Source organism: Chenopodium album, chromosome 4 (assembly GCF_948465745.1).
Source record: "Chenopodium album chromosome 4, dcCheAlbu1.1, whole genome shotgun sequence".
Lineage (NCBI taxonomy): Eukaryota > Viridiplantae > Streptophyta > Magnoliopsida > Caryophyllales > Amaranthaceae > Chenopodium > Chenopodium album.
In genome coordinates, this window is record NC_137837.1 from 66,547,338 (window position 1) to 66,566,522 (window position 19,185).

A 19,185-nucleotide genomic window follows, 5' to 3' on the forward strand; every position below is an offset into this window, starting at 1 on the left:
AATCAACATAAATAAAATCTAACATGCATAATCTACTAATGCAATAAATCATGACATAGTATGGCCCCTTAGTCCTAAGAAAACTAGAAATGAAAAAGCTCCCACTTGAATCATCATGGATCTCCATCCACCTTGCTCCTTTGGGCCTTCACTTCATTAGCTTCTTTGGACTAACACTATTTAAATAACTATTCTATTTACTTTAAATAAAAGTTACAAAAATACTTAACGGTACGCAGACCGTATTTAGATTACAAAAATACATCACGATGCGCAGATCGTATTTAAGAATCTATGGGTCATACTAGTCTATATATAGCAACATAATATCATATATTATAAAAGTGCAATATAATAAATCACTCAACATGCTTGTCTAAACTACAACATCGAATGTTCATAATAAAGTCAACGCATTTCCTAAAATATCTCATATTTTAATCATAATTAGATAATATCATATATTATTCATGACCGTTTATAAAATATCATATATTTAATTTAGTCATGAGATAGAATCAAATCATATTTTAATCTAGAAAGATAAATCATATTTAATCTTTCATGATTATCCTAACAAATTTAGGAGATTCTATCCTAATTACTAGCCAATCAAATAATTTTAAAATCAATTATATCCTAATCTAATTATGGGATAATCACATTATTTAAATCAATTATTATCCTTTTGGAATATGCTCAGAATATCCTAGTCAAATTTATCCAAAATTAACCACTTTAATTAGGATAATTACCAATTTAACAACTTTAAATATGGATAATATCAAATATAACAACTTTTGAATATTTGATTTTATCCTAAAATAAAAGATTTTATCCAAATAAAACCAACTTTATCTTTTAAAAATAAAAGATCATATTTTCAAAATATTCTATCTTATCCAAAATAAAACTGATTTTATCCCAAAATAATTCACAATTATCTTGAAATAATTTTAAAATAAGATAATTAATTTTTTTTTTTTTTTTGAAAAACCGCAAGCCACCACCGCCGGCCACCGTGGTTGGCTAGCCTAAGCTAGCCACGGTGGCTGGCTGCCATAACAGCAGCCACTGCCGCAAGGCAGCAGCGGGCAGCTGCTCTGGCAGCCGTGGCAGCAGCCGTGCAACGCTTCCACGCTGCTGCCCACAGCCACCCCAGACCGCCTGCCCTCCCTCCCTCCCTCTCGGACTGCCACCTGGTCGGCAGCCGCCATGGCTGCGCCACCCAGCCGCGGTTGCCGACCACCTAAAACATTTTTTTTTGTGTGTTTTAATTTAATTAAAATAACATTTATTAAAATTAAATTAAATCAGTCCAAAAGATTAAAATTAAATCACATTCAATTTTAAAATTAGGGTTTATCATAAAATTAATCCCAATTTAATTCTAACTTTTAAAATTAAATTGATGATCATACACAAAACACTTTTATGTATAAATCAATCTGATTAAAATTATGAATCATAAAATAAATCGAATTAAATCAAAATCAAGCACAAAAATCATATTTTAGGGCTAGGATTTTCGAAAAATTCGAAATTTAGGGTTAGGGGGTTCGAAAATTTCGAACATATTAGGGCTAAAATTCGGTCTCTTCATGGCTATTTTGAGCATAATTAAATCACATTTAATCGATTCCAAAAGTTTAATCACATTAAATATAATAATTGAACCATAATTAGATTAATTTCTCCCTCTTAATTGATTATAAAATTAACGTGGACATCAAATAATCGTATTATTATGATCAAGCGCGTTCATGCAAGAGGCTAACTGATACCACTATAAGAGTTTATAGGTACTACGCAGCGGAAAAACATGAATCATATTCAATCAAGTACCAATCCCAAGAATCACATGCATGACACACAAGACACATAATCATGCCTTTGACGCGTGAATTCCACGAAGCTATTCGACAGGCAAATCAGGGAGAGAATAGAGCCCCAAGCGTTGCTCCTCTACTTAGTCCACGAGATTCGAACGAGCCGTCCACCAATACTAGATTGGTCGAGTGATTGAGGAAAACCACGATCACCACCTTTACGGACAACCGACCACTGCACGAACCACCACCACCACGACACACCACCGGCGCCTAGGAGGAGGAGAGAGCCGTGTGAGAGAGAGGACTTTGAGAGGGGTTGGATTTCGTGTTTGCTAATTAGGGTTTAATCACACTGATTAGTTAATTGCTTCCCTACTGCAAACCTAGGCACCTAGTCTATTTATAATCTCATTATAATTAGACTAGGGCACAAAGCCCAAAACTCCTTCTAATCCACTACATGGCCGGCCACTTAGAGTGATGAGGCCCATGATGGGCCTCGTCCTCTAATGCTCGATCTAGCCCCTTTGTGTGACCTTATAGGATCCGTCCAATTGGGCTTTGGGCTATTTTACTAGTCCAAAGATCGTTAGTACCTCTAGCTATGGCAAAACGACGACCCAAATGTACGAACTTAATTATCTTCATAATTTGATCCAATTATATATCTAGTAATTGCACACGACGAAGACATAACTCCTTCCCCTACAACGAGCTTCGTACTTAACCCGCTTCCGATGAGCCGCATCAGCCACAACTCGTCCAAGAATAAAGTCAGCTAGCCTTGTCTGTGTCAAAGGAAAAGACCCTGTGAATTCGACACATACATCACGACCAATCCCATGAATAAAGTAACACATCGACAGGTCTGAGGGCCCCGTCATTCCCACCGGACAATCCTATGTCAACCTCCTTTTTTGCTGAAATCCCAGATCTGTAGCAAATATCAACAAGGGTATCCCGAACAACATTATGTCGATGTCTAATAACCACAATACCAGAACATGACACCGTGTGGTCGCTGAAAATATCCCCAGTAAAAACCCGGGAACAAGCAGAGCACAGCGTCCCGACATAGAATAATGGAACACCCATCCGGTAGCAGCACACATCGGTATATCTTCCCGTTCATCGTCTAACCCAACCCAAAAATAGGGACAGCCCGTATCCAAGAAGAGGTGTGAACTCCTTGCTGCGATCTCCACAATGCTGATTGACGAGGAGACAAAGAGAAGGTGGATTCTACAGATGGGGTAACCTTTGTGAAATATATATCTGCCAATTTCTTCATGAGTTTAGGGGCAGCGACCTCACTAGGATTACTCAGAATGTCATACTCAACCACTCCATTATAAAGAAGCAACGCATCCGTGAAGGCTCGACCAAGGCCAACAACGCCAGCATGCCGTAAAAGCTTTGTCTGTAACCCAGCAGGCTGTAACCGAGAGGCAAAAAAGGCACAATGACGAACATCACCTGCGGAATAAACACCAAGTCCGCCAAACGCAACTGGTAAGGTGGCGAGTCGCCATTGCCAATCGTCAAACCCTGGCCCCAAAGTAGTAACGATATGATCCAAGGAAGATCAAAGAGCCTCGTCGAAAGTGCGTTGAGCTACCTCAAAAGTACTGGGAGGACAAGTACTCAAAGCAAAGTAGAGTTTAGAAACTCCGATACATGCCCTAAGCAACAACAACTCAAACTAGGGATCATCGAGCTTAGCAACCCTCCCCATTACAACAATGGTCTTGCCCTGCATCACAAGGTCACCTCCAAAACCGGGATCAGAACTAGCTGGACCACCAAGCAACTTAACACCATGTGAAGGTTGAGCAATAGTAGGCGGAAAGACACCCACAAGCCTGCTTTGAGGGTCCTTTAAAGGCCAGAAAACTTCAGTTTTTTCCACACTAAGATGTAACCCAAAAAAAGGCTCTTCCTCCATGATCAACTCCAGAACCCTCCCCACCACCAAAGTGTCACCAATAATAGTGTCATCATCCAAATACCATGCCTGTAGACATAATTCAAAAGCATCTTTGATTTTACAAACTAGGGGCTGTAAAACCAAAGCAAAAAGTAGAGAGCCAAGGGGATCACCCTGCTGCACCCCCTGACACGACCATAAGGATTGGTCCCCATAATACAATCTGGCTGGATTTGAATAGCATAATTCAACCCATCGCAAAATCCCCGGAAAACGACAACAAACTTCATGCAACATGCTCGTTCAATCAACAAGATTGAAGGCATTTTGAATATCCACCAATAACATAGAAAGACCAACCTCATAACCACGATCCTCAATCAACCGATTCACAGCATAAATAATTGTCTTACTACCTGAAAAAACCCCAACGCCGAATTGAAGACCATCAAAGTAACTTCCTAAAGACTAACCAACCATAACAACACCCACCTTTGAAATCAGTCGCCGCCACATAGTACCCACAGCTATAAGACGAATACCACACCTTATTATTATTTATATTCGAATAATTATTATATTGGAATTTATTATTATTTTAGAAACACACCTTATTATTATTATTATTATTATTATTATTATTATTATTATTATTATTATTATTATTATTATTATTATTATTATTATTATTATTTTTCTAGAACACAACCTTATCTAATATTCTGAACATTGACCTAATATTCCGGCATTGACTTGGTCACATGAAAGACATGTGCTATTAAAACCACCCTACTTTAAACCCCCTTTTTCCCTTTATTTTGCATTTCCCTCCACTAGGGTAATTTCTGAACTAACATATTTAGGTCTTGATATTTACTTATATACATTTTAAATAATAGGTTAGTTTTTCACTCTTTGTTACAGAGTATCAATATTTTTTAATTTTTTTTTTTTGACAAATAATACGAAGTATCAATTTAAAACTATATTTAAATATATAAAATAATTTGGTCCTTAAAATATTACAAAGTATTTTTTTTTTATCTTTTATGACTACATATCATATTTTTTTTTTATTCAAGATTTCTTCTATTTTGAACCTTGATGATGACATATTATTTTTAATTTTATTTAATTTCACATTTAGTAATTTTTCATTCACCGATTATACATGGTAGGTTGAAAGTTATATATTCATGATTTTGTTATTACTATAAATAATCATTATACATTTGAAAGTAATTACTTATGTAGGAATTTATAATTACATTAAAAAGTAATTACTTATATTGGAATTTATATTAATTTATGGTTAGATATCTAAGTTGGTAAATATAATATATATATATAACTTTTTTTTTCCGAAATTTTAAAAGAAAACTTTTGCATATATTCTTTATCAATTTTTAAAAAGTTTTCTATTATAAAATCTATTAAGGACACACCATAATATTACATGTTTCATTGCAGGCGTGTCTTTTAGTATATGGGTATCGATGTACTCGTATGTAGGAAATGACTTATTTCTTAAATTTGAACAAATTGTCCAATATAAAATCCAACTACATACAATTTAAAGAAATTTTTTGCTACATGATAACATATATAGAATTAGAGTCAGGGCATGTTCTAATTTATTGAATAGAACTAAACTAAATTTAACTGATAAGAGCTCAATTGAACTAAACTAAATTGAGCTGAATAAAGCTGAAATAAATATTAATTGAAGCTGAACTAAACGGAATTGAATTGAAATTAAGCGAAAGAGAACAGACCCTTAGGCCCTGTTCACTTTCTGTTCTCTTCACCTAAAAAAAATATTAAGTAAAATTAATTTCAGTTTAGTGAAAATAAGTTCAGTTCGGTAAAAATAATTTCAATTTAGTAAAAATAATTTCACTTTAGTCAAATTCAGTAACTATAAAGAAGAAATATAATAGAAAATCAGTAAAATTAATTTCAGTTCAACAAAAATATTTAAGTTCAGTAAAATTAATTTCAATTCAGTAAAAATAATTTAAGTTCAGTAAAAAGAAGGCAAAGTAAACGAGGCTTTAGTTTTACTATATATATATATATATATATATATATATATATATATATATATATATATATATATATATATATATATATATATATATATATATATATATATATATAAATTATTTATTTAATTATCAAATAGGTGTGTAAATTAATATGAGCAATTAATTGAGTCAATCAAATATATTGAATTGTATTGAATTAGTTTTAAACATTGGACTAGTTGCTCCTCTTACCTCCCACCTTCCCAAGCCAACCTACCTCTTCAATGGCAAACCCATAATAAACGACCATCACTTGACCCCTACCTGAAACCCCAACTTTACCAACCCTGCTCTTCTCACATGACCACAGAACTCCAACTTTGCCCTTCTCAAATGACCACCGATACCCACCTGAACCTCCCACCTAACCACTTAAAACTGCAGCCTTTCAACCCTAGTAGTTGGCCCTCTCGCAAACCCCAGTTTTGACCCCATCCAATCCCACCTTATGACCTAAGCCTCGCGAAACCCCACTAAAGCCACGTAAAACCTTACCGCCTCTTACATGACTCATGAGCCTCGTGAAACCCTATTTGAGCCATGTGAAATCCCACCACCTCTCACCTAACCACCCACAAAGCCCCACTTAAATTGAACTCCCTCCCTCACTCCCACCCTTGAATCGAAACGAACTGCCACCCAGTTGCTTATTTGGATGAGGGAAAGCTTACATGCCACTCTAATGGAGAATAATAACTTGGAGCATGCTTCAATGGAAGAATAGGAAAGGGAATGGGGGCTAGATTGTGTTTAGTTTGGTGGTAAAAGGGGTGGGGTTAGTCAGTGAGGAAAAGGGTAGGGTTGGCTTCGGCGGGGAAGTGGGGTAGCCATGGTGAGGGGGACTAGTTTTAGCCAGGGATGGGAAGAAGGAAGGGGATGACTTATTTTTTAATTATTAAAAAATAAAGGACTAAATTATTACAGCTAAAGTGTATAATGATTGATAAATTAAAAAAAGAATCACCCTTTACCCTCATTTAATTCTAGGGGTGTCCGTTTGGTTTTCGGTTTGAATTTAGGTCAAATCCAATCCTATCCAAAATATAATTCGGTTTTTAATTTTTCAATACGATCCGATCCGAAATACTTTTCTAATCCAATCAGAATTAAAATTTGGCTATTTGGATCCGATCCGAAAATCCGAATTAAAGCTTTTATTTTTAACATCTAATAGACTCATACAATAATAAAAGTTAATATAAATGCAATTATAAAAATCACATTTGTCCTAGCCTTAATATTAATATAAATTTCGAAAATAATCGTGATTATATAAAATAATTGTTCAATAACATTAGTACACCCATAAGAAAACACCATTACAATCTTAACAACAAGCACCAAATAGGCAAATATGAGCAGCAAGTAAGAAATTTTAGCATGTTAGCGCCAATAACTTTCAACAATGGGTAGCAACTAATGTATGGTTGGTGCACCCGGGTGTACCATGCGCATGGTGCACCCGGAAAGAACATTAGGTATATTTAAAAGAACATGAGCGAAAAAAAGAACATTATAGATATTTATAAAGAACGTGAGCATAATATGTTCTTTAAATTTGATTATTATGTTCTTTGAGTTTGAACTATGTGTTCTTTATATTATACAATATGTTATTTACTGTATGTACATTTAAAAAAAAAAAAAAATTCAATCACCCGAGTAACTAAAAAAAAGAACATGTTCTTTACTATATTATCATGTTCTTTTTGTAAAGACTTTATGTTCTTTGGCTAGAGGTGATCAAAGTTAGACCGACCCGGCTTGATTTTGGACGGGTTTTGGGCAGAATTTTTTCGCCCCCAAATCGGGTCGGACCCGGCCCGTAAATTTAAATTTTTGGGCTGGTTTGGGATTGCGTTTTTATGCATTTTAGTTGATTTATTTTTACTCAACCCGAAAAGCCCGCACGGCCGGACCATTTTGGGCAGGTTTGGGCACAAAAACTTCAGCCCAAAACTTGGCCCGACTCGAGAAGTGAGCTGATTTTTAAACCTTGGCCCGGTCCACCCAATGATCACCTATATCTTTGTCAAACACGAACATGTTCTTTTTTGTCAAATATAATGTTTTTTTTCAAACACGTTCAACCACCCAAGTAACCATGAAAAATAACATGTTCTTTTTGTAAAGACTTTATGTTCTTTGTAATGTCATGTTTTTGTCAAATACAAACATGTTCTTTTGTCAAACACAGGTATGTTCTTTTTCAAACACTAACATGTTCTTTTTTTTTCCCATGTTCTTTAAAATATGTCTAATGTTCTTTCCGGGTGCACCATGCTCATGGTGCACCCGGGTGCACTATACTATTTTCAGGTAGCAACATCATTTTAAGACAACATGCAGTCCATAATCCATATTTGAGTCCATATTCTTACATGCTAATTCGATTCGATCCGATCCGAAAATCCAAATTTTAAAAATTCTCAATCCGATCCGATTCGATTTAAAGTTCGAATCTGATCCGAATTGATAATTCGGTTTAGATTGAATTAAATTTCGATTTTAATCAGAATTATGAACATCCCTATTTAATTAAAAAACCTAAGACAAAATACATTAAAATTCTTTAATGAATTCATTTAGAAATTTTCAAATCTATACACTTTCCAATCACACAAATTCATGCACATCTCTATCCATCATATTCCAAGAACAAATTCACCAAACCACCATAAAAAAATTCCATACGGAGTGGAGTACTATTTTTTTGAGGAATTTTTTTATTTTTTTAAAAAGAAAAAAATGAATTCTCCCACCAAAAAAATCTTTCTTCTCTCCAAAGTTTCTCATCTAACACCAAAGTCCAAAGATTAAAATTGACGGTTACCCAAACACGCAGGTAACTCTATCACCTCACCCTCCCATCATCCCTCTCTTCCCAAGTCTCAGCCCCAAAATTCTTACTCTCTGACTCTCTCTCTCTTTCTTTCTCTTTCTACATTTCTCCATTTTCTCTCTCTACAAATTCTCCCATTTTCTCTCTCCTCCATGATCATCCTCTTCCTCCATTGCTGATGTCTCTCACTAGATCATTCCTCTCACGTCGTTCTTCTTCAATCCGTTGTTTTTCTCTCTCCTCCAAATCTCACCGTGAGTCACCGTCAACCACCTCCTTCTCGCTCGACGCCGGCAACCACCACAACTCTGGCGATGAATCCGACGGTGGGAGATGGTCAACTTTGTTGCCGGAGTTGTTGGCGGATATCATAGCTCGCGTTGAATCTACTGAAGATAAATGGCCGCTTCGTCGAAACGTCGTTGTTTGTGCTTGTGTTTGTAAGAGATGGAGGGATGTTACGAGGGAGATTGTTAAGTCTCCTCTTTCTACTGCTAAGATCACCTTTCCTTCTTGCCTTAAGCAGGTTAATTTTATTTTTCATTTTTGTTTGATTTTTGAATTTGGGTTGTTGAATTAAATTGTTTGATTTTAGGCGAAATGTGGAGTTCTGTTAATTTTGTTTTGTTGGATTTTGTTTATATTGTTATTGTTTTGATTAATTTAGTATATTGTTAATTTGTTGACGATTTAATTGGAGAAATTTATTGTTTTATTGTTACCATTTTGAGGTTTTTTTTCGGAAAGTGGAGTTTGATTTTTGTAAGTAATTTCCTGTTTTGGAGATTAGTTTACAAAATTGAGGGGGTTAGTAAGATGGGTGATCGTTTTAAGCTAATGGGTGTGAATTTTTGACTGAAGAAAGCTGAAAACTCGAAACTTGACTTGTTACATCAAACGAATGGTTGGGGTAGACTTGGTGTTTATTTAGGTTTGGTTTCGGCTAATGGAGCGGTTTTTTGCCGAATTTGTAAAGGAACTCTGCGGTTTACAGTGCCTGTTGATACCAAATTTAATGACTAGATAGGAGACATTGGACTATAAAGAGGGATGATCTTTTTTGAGCTAATTGGGTGTGACTCTTAAACTAATGAAAGCGTAGTCTTAGCTTGATATCCTAAGTTTTAACTATTATTGTTAAGGCAAAAGCTAATGAACGGCTTGGATAAGCTAGCTAAAAGAAGAAACATTAAATTAAAAATTAACATTAGTTACACCGATCGACGCGTGATTTTGTCATGCTTTCCCAAATTAATACCACTTTAGGTGATATTTGAAATGCTTATCCAACGCCCCTGGGGCGTTTGTTAGCAAGATCCTATTATTAATCTCAGCTTTTTAGGGCTATTGGCGTTGTTGGGTATTTATTCTGTTGTTATCCCTTGATGTCGATGGTGAATACGGTTACCAGGGAGAGATCAAGAGGGCGATTTTAGAGTGGTTGCTTTTGCACTCAAGTTTCGAGTTTAAGTTTGGTTGTAGTTTGAAAGTTGTTATTTTCATTTGTGGACCATTGCGGTATATTGACTATTGAATATTGATAGTTGCTTAGGGAATGATGGGAAGCATATAAAATAAACGTAACCGTTTTCAGATTTCTGTAGCCAATTTTCCTTGAAGAGTTACGTTGCTGCCACTTGTACTGTATGAAATATTTGTAGTAGGAGCTTTAGCGTTGATGATGACTTAATTTCAACTTTCTCTAATGTTGTCTTCTGCTTCTTCCCCAAATTATTAGTGAGCTTTTTTAAATCTTGGAGATATAGTGAGTAATTATGTAAATGTTTATGCAATCTTGTCTGGTTCGCAATGTTACCATTTGCTTGAGCAAATGTGGACCTGCCATTTTACAATTTTGGATAATGGAGCAAAGTTTTTCAATACTTGAATCTTCTGTATGCCATGATAAAATCACATCGTTGGAGTAGCGTAGGTGTAGAGGAGACCTTAAAAAGAGTATTCTTTTTGTTTCAATATGATATTCTTATTTTCAAACATTCATACCCTTTTATTGTATCATAGTAAAAAATACAATATTGCTGGCTATGGAAGTACATAGGTATTGTTTGGTTGACATAAGAATTAATTTCCTATAGGCATATGTATTTCATGGGTATTAAAATCCCACATCAAATTTCCTAGGAATTAACTTAACTAGATTGGTTGTTATATAGGTTTTTACAAATCATGGGAACTTCAAGTCTCTAAGGGAGAACTTGGTAATATAATCCCATGTTTTGTGGAATTGGAAATTTCCATGAATTTGCACTTCCCACATTCTCACATTTTATGGTCTACCAAACAAGCCCTCTATTTCCAATTTCACATGAATTTTTAATAACCCCATTGTTTTGTGCAACTGAAACAACACCTGTATGCTTTAATATTAATTTAGCACAAATATATTCAGAATTTATATAAAATTTAAGCAAATTTGAAAATTATCTACTTTCAGCAAAATATTAGGTTCTGTTTGGAAACACTTTACAAGTAGCTTCTGGAGTTCCACATAATTATAAACTCTGTCAAATGTGAAAATGGCTTTAATGTAACTTCTATAGGTTGAGACTATGCTTTGGAGAAGTTAAATTGTCACTTTTTTCATTAATTAATTCCTCATCTACTATTGTTAAACACGATATTGTTACTTTTGCCGTTAGCAAGCTTCTAGATGTTGGACCTTAGAGGTTTTTAGTGGTTTTAGACATTTGACAATGTCTAACTTCTTATACTTGATGTTGAGATCTGAAAGACCAATCTATCCAAAAACATTCAACAGGAAGTAGTGTCTATTACTTTATAAGTTATATTTTTCATATCACTAACTTGTTGAAATTGGGCCCTTTTTGGAGCTGTGAGAACCGGAAATAATTGCAGTTTCTTTTTAGAGTTGTGAACTTGTGACAACTATATACCATACATTACCATCATAAAGTTTAACGTTGCCTCTTAGATACATAACTGAGGCAACCATTTTATTTATTAAGCCTAGAAGTTTAGGAAAACTTGATTTGACTCTTTCTCAATCCTCATGTTCTCTGGTTTATGACTCTATATGGTTAGGGTCTTTTCTAGACATGGTTACGCTGAGTTTATGCTCTACTTTCTGTAGATTATTTATGAGCTGTGCCTGTGCTCCATTATATTGTTTGTTGCTCATATATATATGTATCCATACTTGTTTACAAGTCAGGTGTTTCTTACTGATTCCGTGAATGGTTTCTGACTGGTGCAGCCAGGGCCACGTGAAAACCCACTTCAATGTCTCATAAAGCGGGACAAGAAAAACTCTACGTTCTATCTCTATCTCTCTGTATCACCATCATGTAAGGAAATACGGCACCTTGATCTAGTAGATATGGGAATTTTTATTTTTATTTTTTCAGTTTCTTGAAATTATATGTTTAGTATGCAGTTAATTATTTGTAGCCAATTTTTTCATTTAGTTATTCATTGGAGTGTGGAAACAACTTATGGAATAGGTGTTTTCAATCAATTTTATGCTCATAAGCCTGCAGGCAGTCTCATGCTGTTGTCAAAGATTTTTTAATCAAGTGTTGAGACTAATTTATATTTTTTTCTTACATGCTATTGCTAAAAATGTATCCAACAGATTTTGAAGTCCCTGGAAATGATTAAAAATGTGCTGGTGATTGTTTCTGAAGATTTTAGCAAATTATGCTTACAGAAAACAGAATGTGAAACACTGCTTTCCCCTTTTTTAATATGAGTTGGCTCATGTACTTTGGGCTGTTAACTGAACATGGTTCAGAAGATAATGTCTTTAAGCTTAAATTTCACTTCCCCCCCCCCCCCCCCCCTCGAACTCCTCTATTCCAGTTTTGATTTCTAACTAAATCTTGCACTTAGTTGGCGCAATTACTCCTACCAACCTACTTGTTTATGTGGCTGATTTGGAGTATGTCCTTGTCCAATACTGCGTTATCAATTTTGGCTGTTGCTGATTGTATATCTTGATTGCAGCATTTTCAGAAAAGGGGAAATTCCTCTTAGCTGCAAGGAGATATAGACGTGGTGCCCACACTGAGTATATCATATCACTTGATGTCGATGACCTATCACAAGGAAGTCAAGCGTATGTTGGGAAATTAAGGTATGGTTTCTATATTGTGAATTTTGTTTTGCTGTGAAGTCAGAATTTATTATATGTTTGTTTGGACAATTTATTACTCTACCCAACTGCTTATGCCAAGTGATGAATTCCAAATTAGATAGAGAGAGAGATATCTAGAAGTAACTTGGTGGACAAAGGCGGGGGACGTGTAGTCTTGTAAGACTGTCAGGTCCACAGAAGTGCAAATTATTTCACTTTATTATACTATTATTGCTTTATTAATTTTGTCATTTTCAGATTGTCAGATAAACCACATAATATTTTCACGTGCTCCCTGAGCTTTTAAGGGATGATTAGTTGGGATTTTTTTCATGGAGAGACTAAAGATTCCCAACTAGTTCAGCCAACCTTAAGGAATTCTATGTACTTATGTCTCTCAGTCTGTGTCTTTTAGTGCAATGGTTTAATATTAAGATGTCATCATACTCCATATATCTATAATTCTATATCTAGAGTGTAACACTTGCACTTGATTTAATTAGTAGAACTCTTGCCTGTCTATGTTCAGTAAGTTAAGTGTTTGATGAAGGCGCAACCTTCAATGCTGATTGGCTCATGTTTTCAGGGGTTTGCATTCTCATATTAATTTCAATTTGCAGTTCGGATTTTCTTGGTACAAACTTCACAATATATGATAGTCAGCCACCCCATGATGGAGCAAAACCATCAAGTAGCAGATCAACTCGTCGGTTTGCTAGCAAACAGATAAGCCCCCAAGTTTCTGCTGGGAATTTTGAAGTCGGGCAAGTTTCATACAAGTTTAATCTCTTGAAATCAAGAGGTCCCAGAAGGATGATTTGCTCCCTTAAATGCCCTGGGCCGACGGGGACCATTTTGGATCAGACAGAGGATGCCAAAACTAAGTTAGCAGAGCTGGATTCTAGTTACACTGTTCTGAGGAACAAAGCTCCAAGGTGGCATGAGCACTTGCAATGCTGGTGCTTGAATTTTCATGGCCGGGTAACGGTAGCTTCGGTCAAGAACTTTCAACTTGTAGCGACAGTGGATCAAAGCCAACCAGGTGGAAAAGGTGATGAAGAGGTAGTTCTCCTCCAGTTTGGAAAAGTAGGAGATGATACTTTTACCATGGATTATCGCCAGCCACTTTCAGCCTTCCAAGCATTTGCAATTTGCCTAACAAGTTTTGGTACGAAACTTGCATGCGAGTAAGTTGCCATCTTTGGTGCCAAAATCCATGAAATGGGTGTCCATATATGTTGTTTAAGTGTAATTTTGTTTTTCTTTGTTTTTTTTGGTTTTTATTTTTATTTTTTATTTATCCACAAAAAGAAGAAAAGAAAAAGAAAAGGATGTATAAGATTTCACTCTCCTATGTAGCTCCTCTTTCTTCATTTTCGTTCCCAAATCTGTATTTTTTCTGCTACATTTTGTTGGTTAGATGAAGGATAATGTACATGCCGCCGCCGCGAATGTAACTTGTATTTATACACTCTCATGTCAAGTGTTAAAAGTGTAGAATATAAGCATGTGCTTTTGCAAGTGAACCTATATTCTCTGCTGAGTACTTTGTTATTGTTATTCTTTGTAAGTTTGATATATTATACATTATGTCTAAGGCCTTGTTAGTTCATCTTATTTTTACTTATTTTTGAAAAAATAAGTTCATACTAGATCTGAAAAAATAAGTTCAGACCAGATCATATAAGAAACAATAAGTTTAGATCAGATCATCGCTTTATGTGCAGTTTTTTATCGCTGTAATTTCGTAATGAAAAAAATTATGAAAATTACATGTTAATAAAATACACATTATTACAAATCTAACAAGACACCACTTAATATATATTTTTTCTTATAATTATCTTATATTTAAGGTCAAAATTTTGTCAAATTAAACAATCAAGATCAGATAAGTTTAGATAAGCAAAAATAAGGTGAACCAAACAAGCCCTAATTCAACTAAAATAATAACATTTTTTTTTAGGGGAAGCGAGGCTAATGCATTAATTCTTGGACAACGTGTCCGAGAGTACATAAGGGGAAATCATTGGCGAGCAATGTGTAGACATCTACTTTTGGCCTCCTGTCCCGATCGGAAGTGTTATGACAATAAATAAAACCATCTTTGTGTTTGATCAACGTGAGAAATGCTTATGGACAACTGATTAAGTCACAAGAATACAAAATAACTAGCCTAACTCAAAACAAAATGAATTAAAGTCCAAACTAACTAAGCCCGATCATAATTGGCTTAAGCCCTAGGTTAAAACCTAATTATGACGGATTTAGAGGGGCCTAGGTTAAAAATCAATGCTGCCGCAGAAAAATCCGCGCGCATCTCAATGAGCTGGTCTGGCGCGCGCAACTCACAAGGTTGCGCGTGACACCCAGCGCAACGTCTAGTGATGCGCTTACGAAAGATTCAGAATTTCATAAAATTGAATCTTACCATAATATCGCGCGCAAGACATCTTGTTGTGCTGCCTTGAGCAGTGCATCTAAATGACTTGCGCTGGGCTGTCGTGCGCAACCCATTATGATGCGGGCGACACCTACTGCGACAAAATACGCGAAATCCTAAATACATACATTCCCTATAAATAGAGGCTTAATACGAGGCTGAAACAGAAAAAAAAAAAATTAACCTAAAACTCTGGCAGAAACTTTGTGAACTTGTGTACTCTTAACCATCTTGTCCTAAACACTCACCCCTTCAATACTTGTTACTACGGTGGAGGTTTCCGAACAAGGAGTCCATAAGTGTTCTAAACGAAGATCTAGCAAGGAGAAGTGTTAAATTCTCGAGCACTTAGATCAATAACCTTTGTTTTCTTATTTAAATAACCTTTAATTAATTAATTAGTGTTGTTTGATCACTTTAAACAAATTTTTAATTAATTAATTCCACATAGTATCTTGCGTTAAGAAGAATAGAATTAAATAATTAATTGTTAATTGATCACCTAAGTCAAGCACTAGTAGAAAAAGGCAAAAAGGCACCGCTCAATGGCCACCGATTTTTAAAAACCGGTGGGAAAAAATGCATGGGCAAGGATAGTATTGCCACCGGTTCAAACCGAACCGGTGGCTTTTTTATATATATAAAAAATTCGCCCCTTTATGAACCGCAAACCGTACTCGTCCTCAGCCGTTTCTCTCTCCTCTCTCCCCTCTCCTCCTTCTCTTTCTCTATCCTCTCCTCCTTCTCTTTCTCATCTCCTTCAATCTCTTCTCTTTCGATCTCCACCACCACCACCAATTTTTCCACCACCACCGCAACAATAGCACCATGAACACATGCATGAGTAACACCGACTTTAATCGAGGCTAGGGTTTGATTTTAATCGATTTTTATTTGATTTTAATTCGATCTTTATTTTATTTTAATCGATTTTATTCGATTTCATCTTGGTTTTTATGGGTTTTTAAAACGAAATTTTCTGGGTTTTTAAATCGAATTTTTCTGGGTTTTTAAATCGAATTTTTCTGGGTTTTTTAAATCGAAATTTCTTAGTTTTAAAATCGATTTTAATTTGATTTTAATCGATTTTATTCGATTTCTTCTGGGTTTTTAAATCTAATTTATCTGGATTAAATCGAATATTTATGAGTTTTTTAAATCGAATTTTCTGAGTTTTAAAATCGATTTTACTTTTATTTTTTATTTGATTTTAATCGATTTCTTCTGGGTTTTAAAATCGAATTTTCTGGGTTTTTAATCGAAATTTTCTGGGTTTTTTAAATCGAATTTTCTGAGTTTTAAAATCGATTTTAATTCGATTTTTATTTGACTTTAATCGATTTTAATTCGATCTTCTGGGTTTAATTCGATTTTAATTATGGGTCCATGTTTTTTTTCTGGATTTTTTTTTTAATGATTGTAATCGATTATGCATAGTGTTTTGAGTTTTTTTTTTTTTTTTTTTTTTTCCGCAGCTTATGTATTTTATTTTTTTGTTTTAATTGATGTAGGTATATTGATTTAGATCTTAAATCGAAGAAGCAAGATTTAGGAATATTGATTTAGATGTTGTATGAGTTTTTTTTATTTTTTTTTTATTTTGATGTTGTAATTTTTTTTTTATTTATATTGTAATTTTATTTTTTATTTTTTATTTATTTATATGTTGTAATTGTTCGATACTTTGATTATATTAATTTATATTGTTTTTTTTTTTTATTATATGTTGTAAGTTTGCAATTATATTGAATGATAATATGATACTCGATTTATATTTTGATGTTGGAAATTTTTATTTTGATTTAATTTTTCTATATATCAAGTGAATAAAAAAAATATTACATGGAAGTATTGCCACCTGTATGGCATTAAATTTAATATAAAAAAACAGGAAATGAGTATTGCCACCAGTTAATCGGTGACAATAATTTATAATGCCACCGGTTAACCGGTGGGAATAATAGTTTTTGCCACCGGTTTCGAACCGTTGGCTTTTAAAGGAGGTATTGTCACCCCCCAAATGACCAACGGTTCAAAACCGGTGGCATAAGGGGATTTTGAAGCGGTGGCTTTTTGCATTTTTCTACTAGTGAAGGTGAATCTTGTTTATTCATCATTTCTTTCACGAATATTGATTAAACAAGAATAACGACTTTTGCTATGTAATTCCTACGTGATTGATGCTTGTAAATAAAATCAACTAACTTAGCTTTTAGGTATCACGTTGCATATATTGTTTGGTGATGAAATTGTGAAAAAAGGAAGAGCTAGTAGAGGTTACTAGGGCTAGGATAGCGATTCCCCCCTAAAGGGAAGGTTATTTTAGTATCCTCGCTCCCGAACTCATTCTGGTACACGTAGACCAATTTGGGCATGGGTAAACTTACGATTCGTGCTAAATATCCCTTGAACTCTACTAAAGAGAGAGAGGCATGAATGAGGTTTATGAGTTTTCCTAAAACTCATTGGCGACTCATACTTGTTTCTTACAAAAAAGCGTAATGATATAATCAATTCTGATTCAAGGTCCCCCAAACTGTCAGGAATTCAAATCCTAGTAAACCCTAACAAGTGTAAAGTCCTAGGCTTTTAAAGGGCCATGGACATTTAAGTTGAAGGATCCCTAGCTTATGATGGGCACACACTCCTTACAGTGGCGACTCCACTGGGGACTTAGAGGTTACAAGATCAATTTTTAATTATGGTCCAAGGTTTCCAACACTAGGTTGCCTATGGGTTGTAACGGGAATTAACTTGGATAATCTCTAGTTAGAGAGCGAGACTTGAATGCATAATATCTTCCTTTTTCACAAAAGTAAAAACCAAACAATCACTATTGCATCATGCATAAATAATAGCACACTATAACCTTTGGTGATTGGCTCATTGACTAGGGGTTGCCAACATTATGCTTCTATCCCAAAATCAATAACAATCATCCCACCCATATCACCAACAAAATGTTGGGAGGGCTATGTCATGAGTCAAAACGTTGAGTGATTGATTTGTGCATCGTTTCTTAAGATATGATACCTTTGGATACCAAAGCTTTTGACCTTAGAAAGACGTTATGTGAATCTTGGCTTATGGTATGATTATATGACTATATGCGACGTGTTTAGGTTAGCTTTTTTTTAGTTTGGTTAGGTTCCCAATTGCAAAATTCTCCCTTTGTAATTTTGAGTCGCATTCGAAGGTTATCATATAATTGTCCCTTTCGCACGCAACCTGGTTATTTGCGTGCACCTACTGTTTTGAAGTCCTTTTGATTTCTCAAAGAACAATTGACTTGTACAGACAATATCATTATTAATGAATTGTTTGACGTGATGTTATCCATTCGAATGCATCTTGCGTCTTTTTCTTTTTCTTTTTTTTTTCTTCTTTTTGTCTTTTAAACAAGCGTATCGATTTCCTTAACCTTTCGTACTTCCTTTAGGGCCGGTTTCCAAGATTGGGAACGAAGACCCCCGGGCACTCGTATTCTACGTTTACCACCAAACAATTCACTCCTTTCAAACCACCTTCCCTCAAGAACTCACTCTAGTCCAACAACGATGTCAACCATAGAGCAACACCAAGAAGAGATTGTTCGCTTGAGAGAGGAAAGGGCTCAAGAGGCCGAGGAGAGAAGAATTAAGAAGCTAGAAAAAGCTGAAAAGAAAAATGCCGAATCTTTTGCTTTGCAACAAAAGATGGATGAACTATCTATAAAAGAGAAGTCCTTAGAGAAGCCTGTTCTTCATTCCACAATGGGGAACAAGTACTTTGATGCAGAAAAGTTTGCTCCTCATACAGGACTCACTTTACCAGAAAAGTTCGTAACTATGGACTTGCCACTATTCAAGGTGACCAATAATCCAAAAAACCATTTAATGAGTTTTACTGGCACCATGGCTTTAAAGGGAGTTGATCCTAAGCTTTATGCTTTGACTTTCCC

General features: G+C 35.0%; 1 protein-coding gene across 1 annotated transcript; it reads left to right on the plus strand.

Moving 5' to 3' along the window:
• The first annotated feature begins 8,690 nt into the window (after positions 1-8,690).
• LOC145629212 (tubby-like F-box protein 7) lies at positions 8,691-14,131 on the plus strand. The gene is made up of 4 exons (XM_081681758.1): positions 8,691-9,214; positions 11,924-12,014; positions 12,673-12,802; positions 13,423-14,131. The coding sequence occupies exons 1-4, from the start codon at positions 8,867-8,869 to the stop codon at positions 13,991-13,993; spliced, it is 1,140 nt and encodes a 379-aa protein (XP_081537884.1). The 5' UTR covers positions 8,691-8,866; the 3' UTR covers positions 13,994-14,131.
• The last annotated feature ends 5,054 nt before the right edge of the window (positions 14,132-19,185 follow it).

Coding starts and splice junctions, on each gene's coding strand:
- LOC145629212 (XM_081681758.1), top strand. CDS start 8,867: ATGTCTCTCACTAGATCATTCCTCTCACGTCGTTCTTCTTCAATCCGT. Junction 9,215..11,923: donor TTCCTTCTTGCCTTAAGCAG/GTTAATTTTATT, acceptor TGACTGGTGCAG/CCAGGGCCACGTGAAAACCC. Junction 12,803..13,422: donor GCGTATGTTGGGAAATTAAG/GTATGGTTTCTA, acceptor TTCAATTTGCAG/TTCGGATTTTCTTGGTACAA.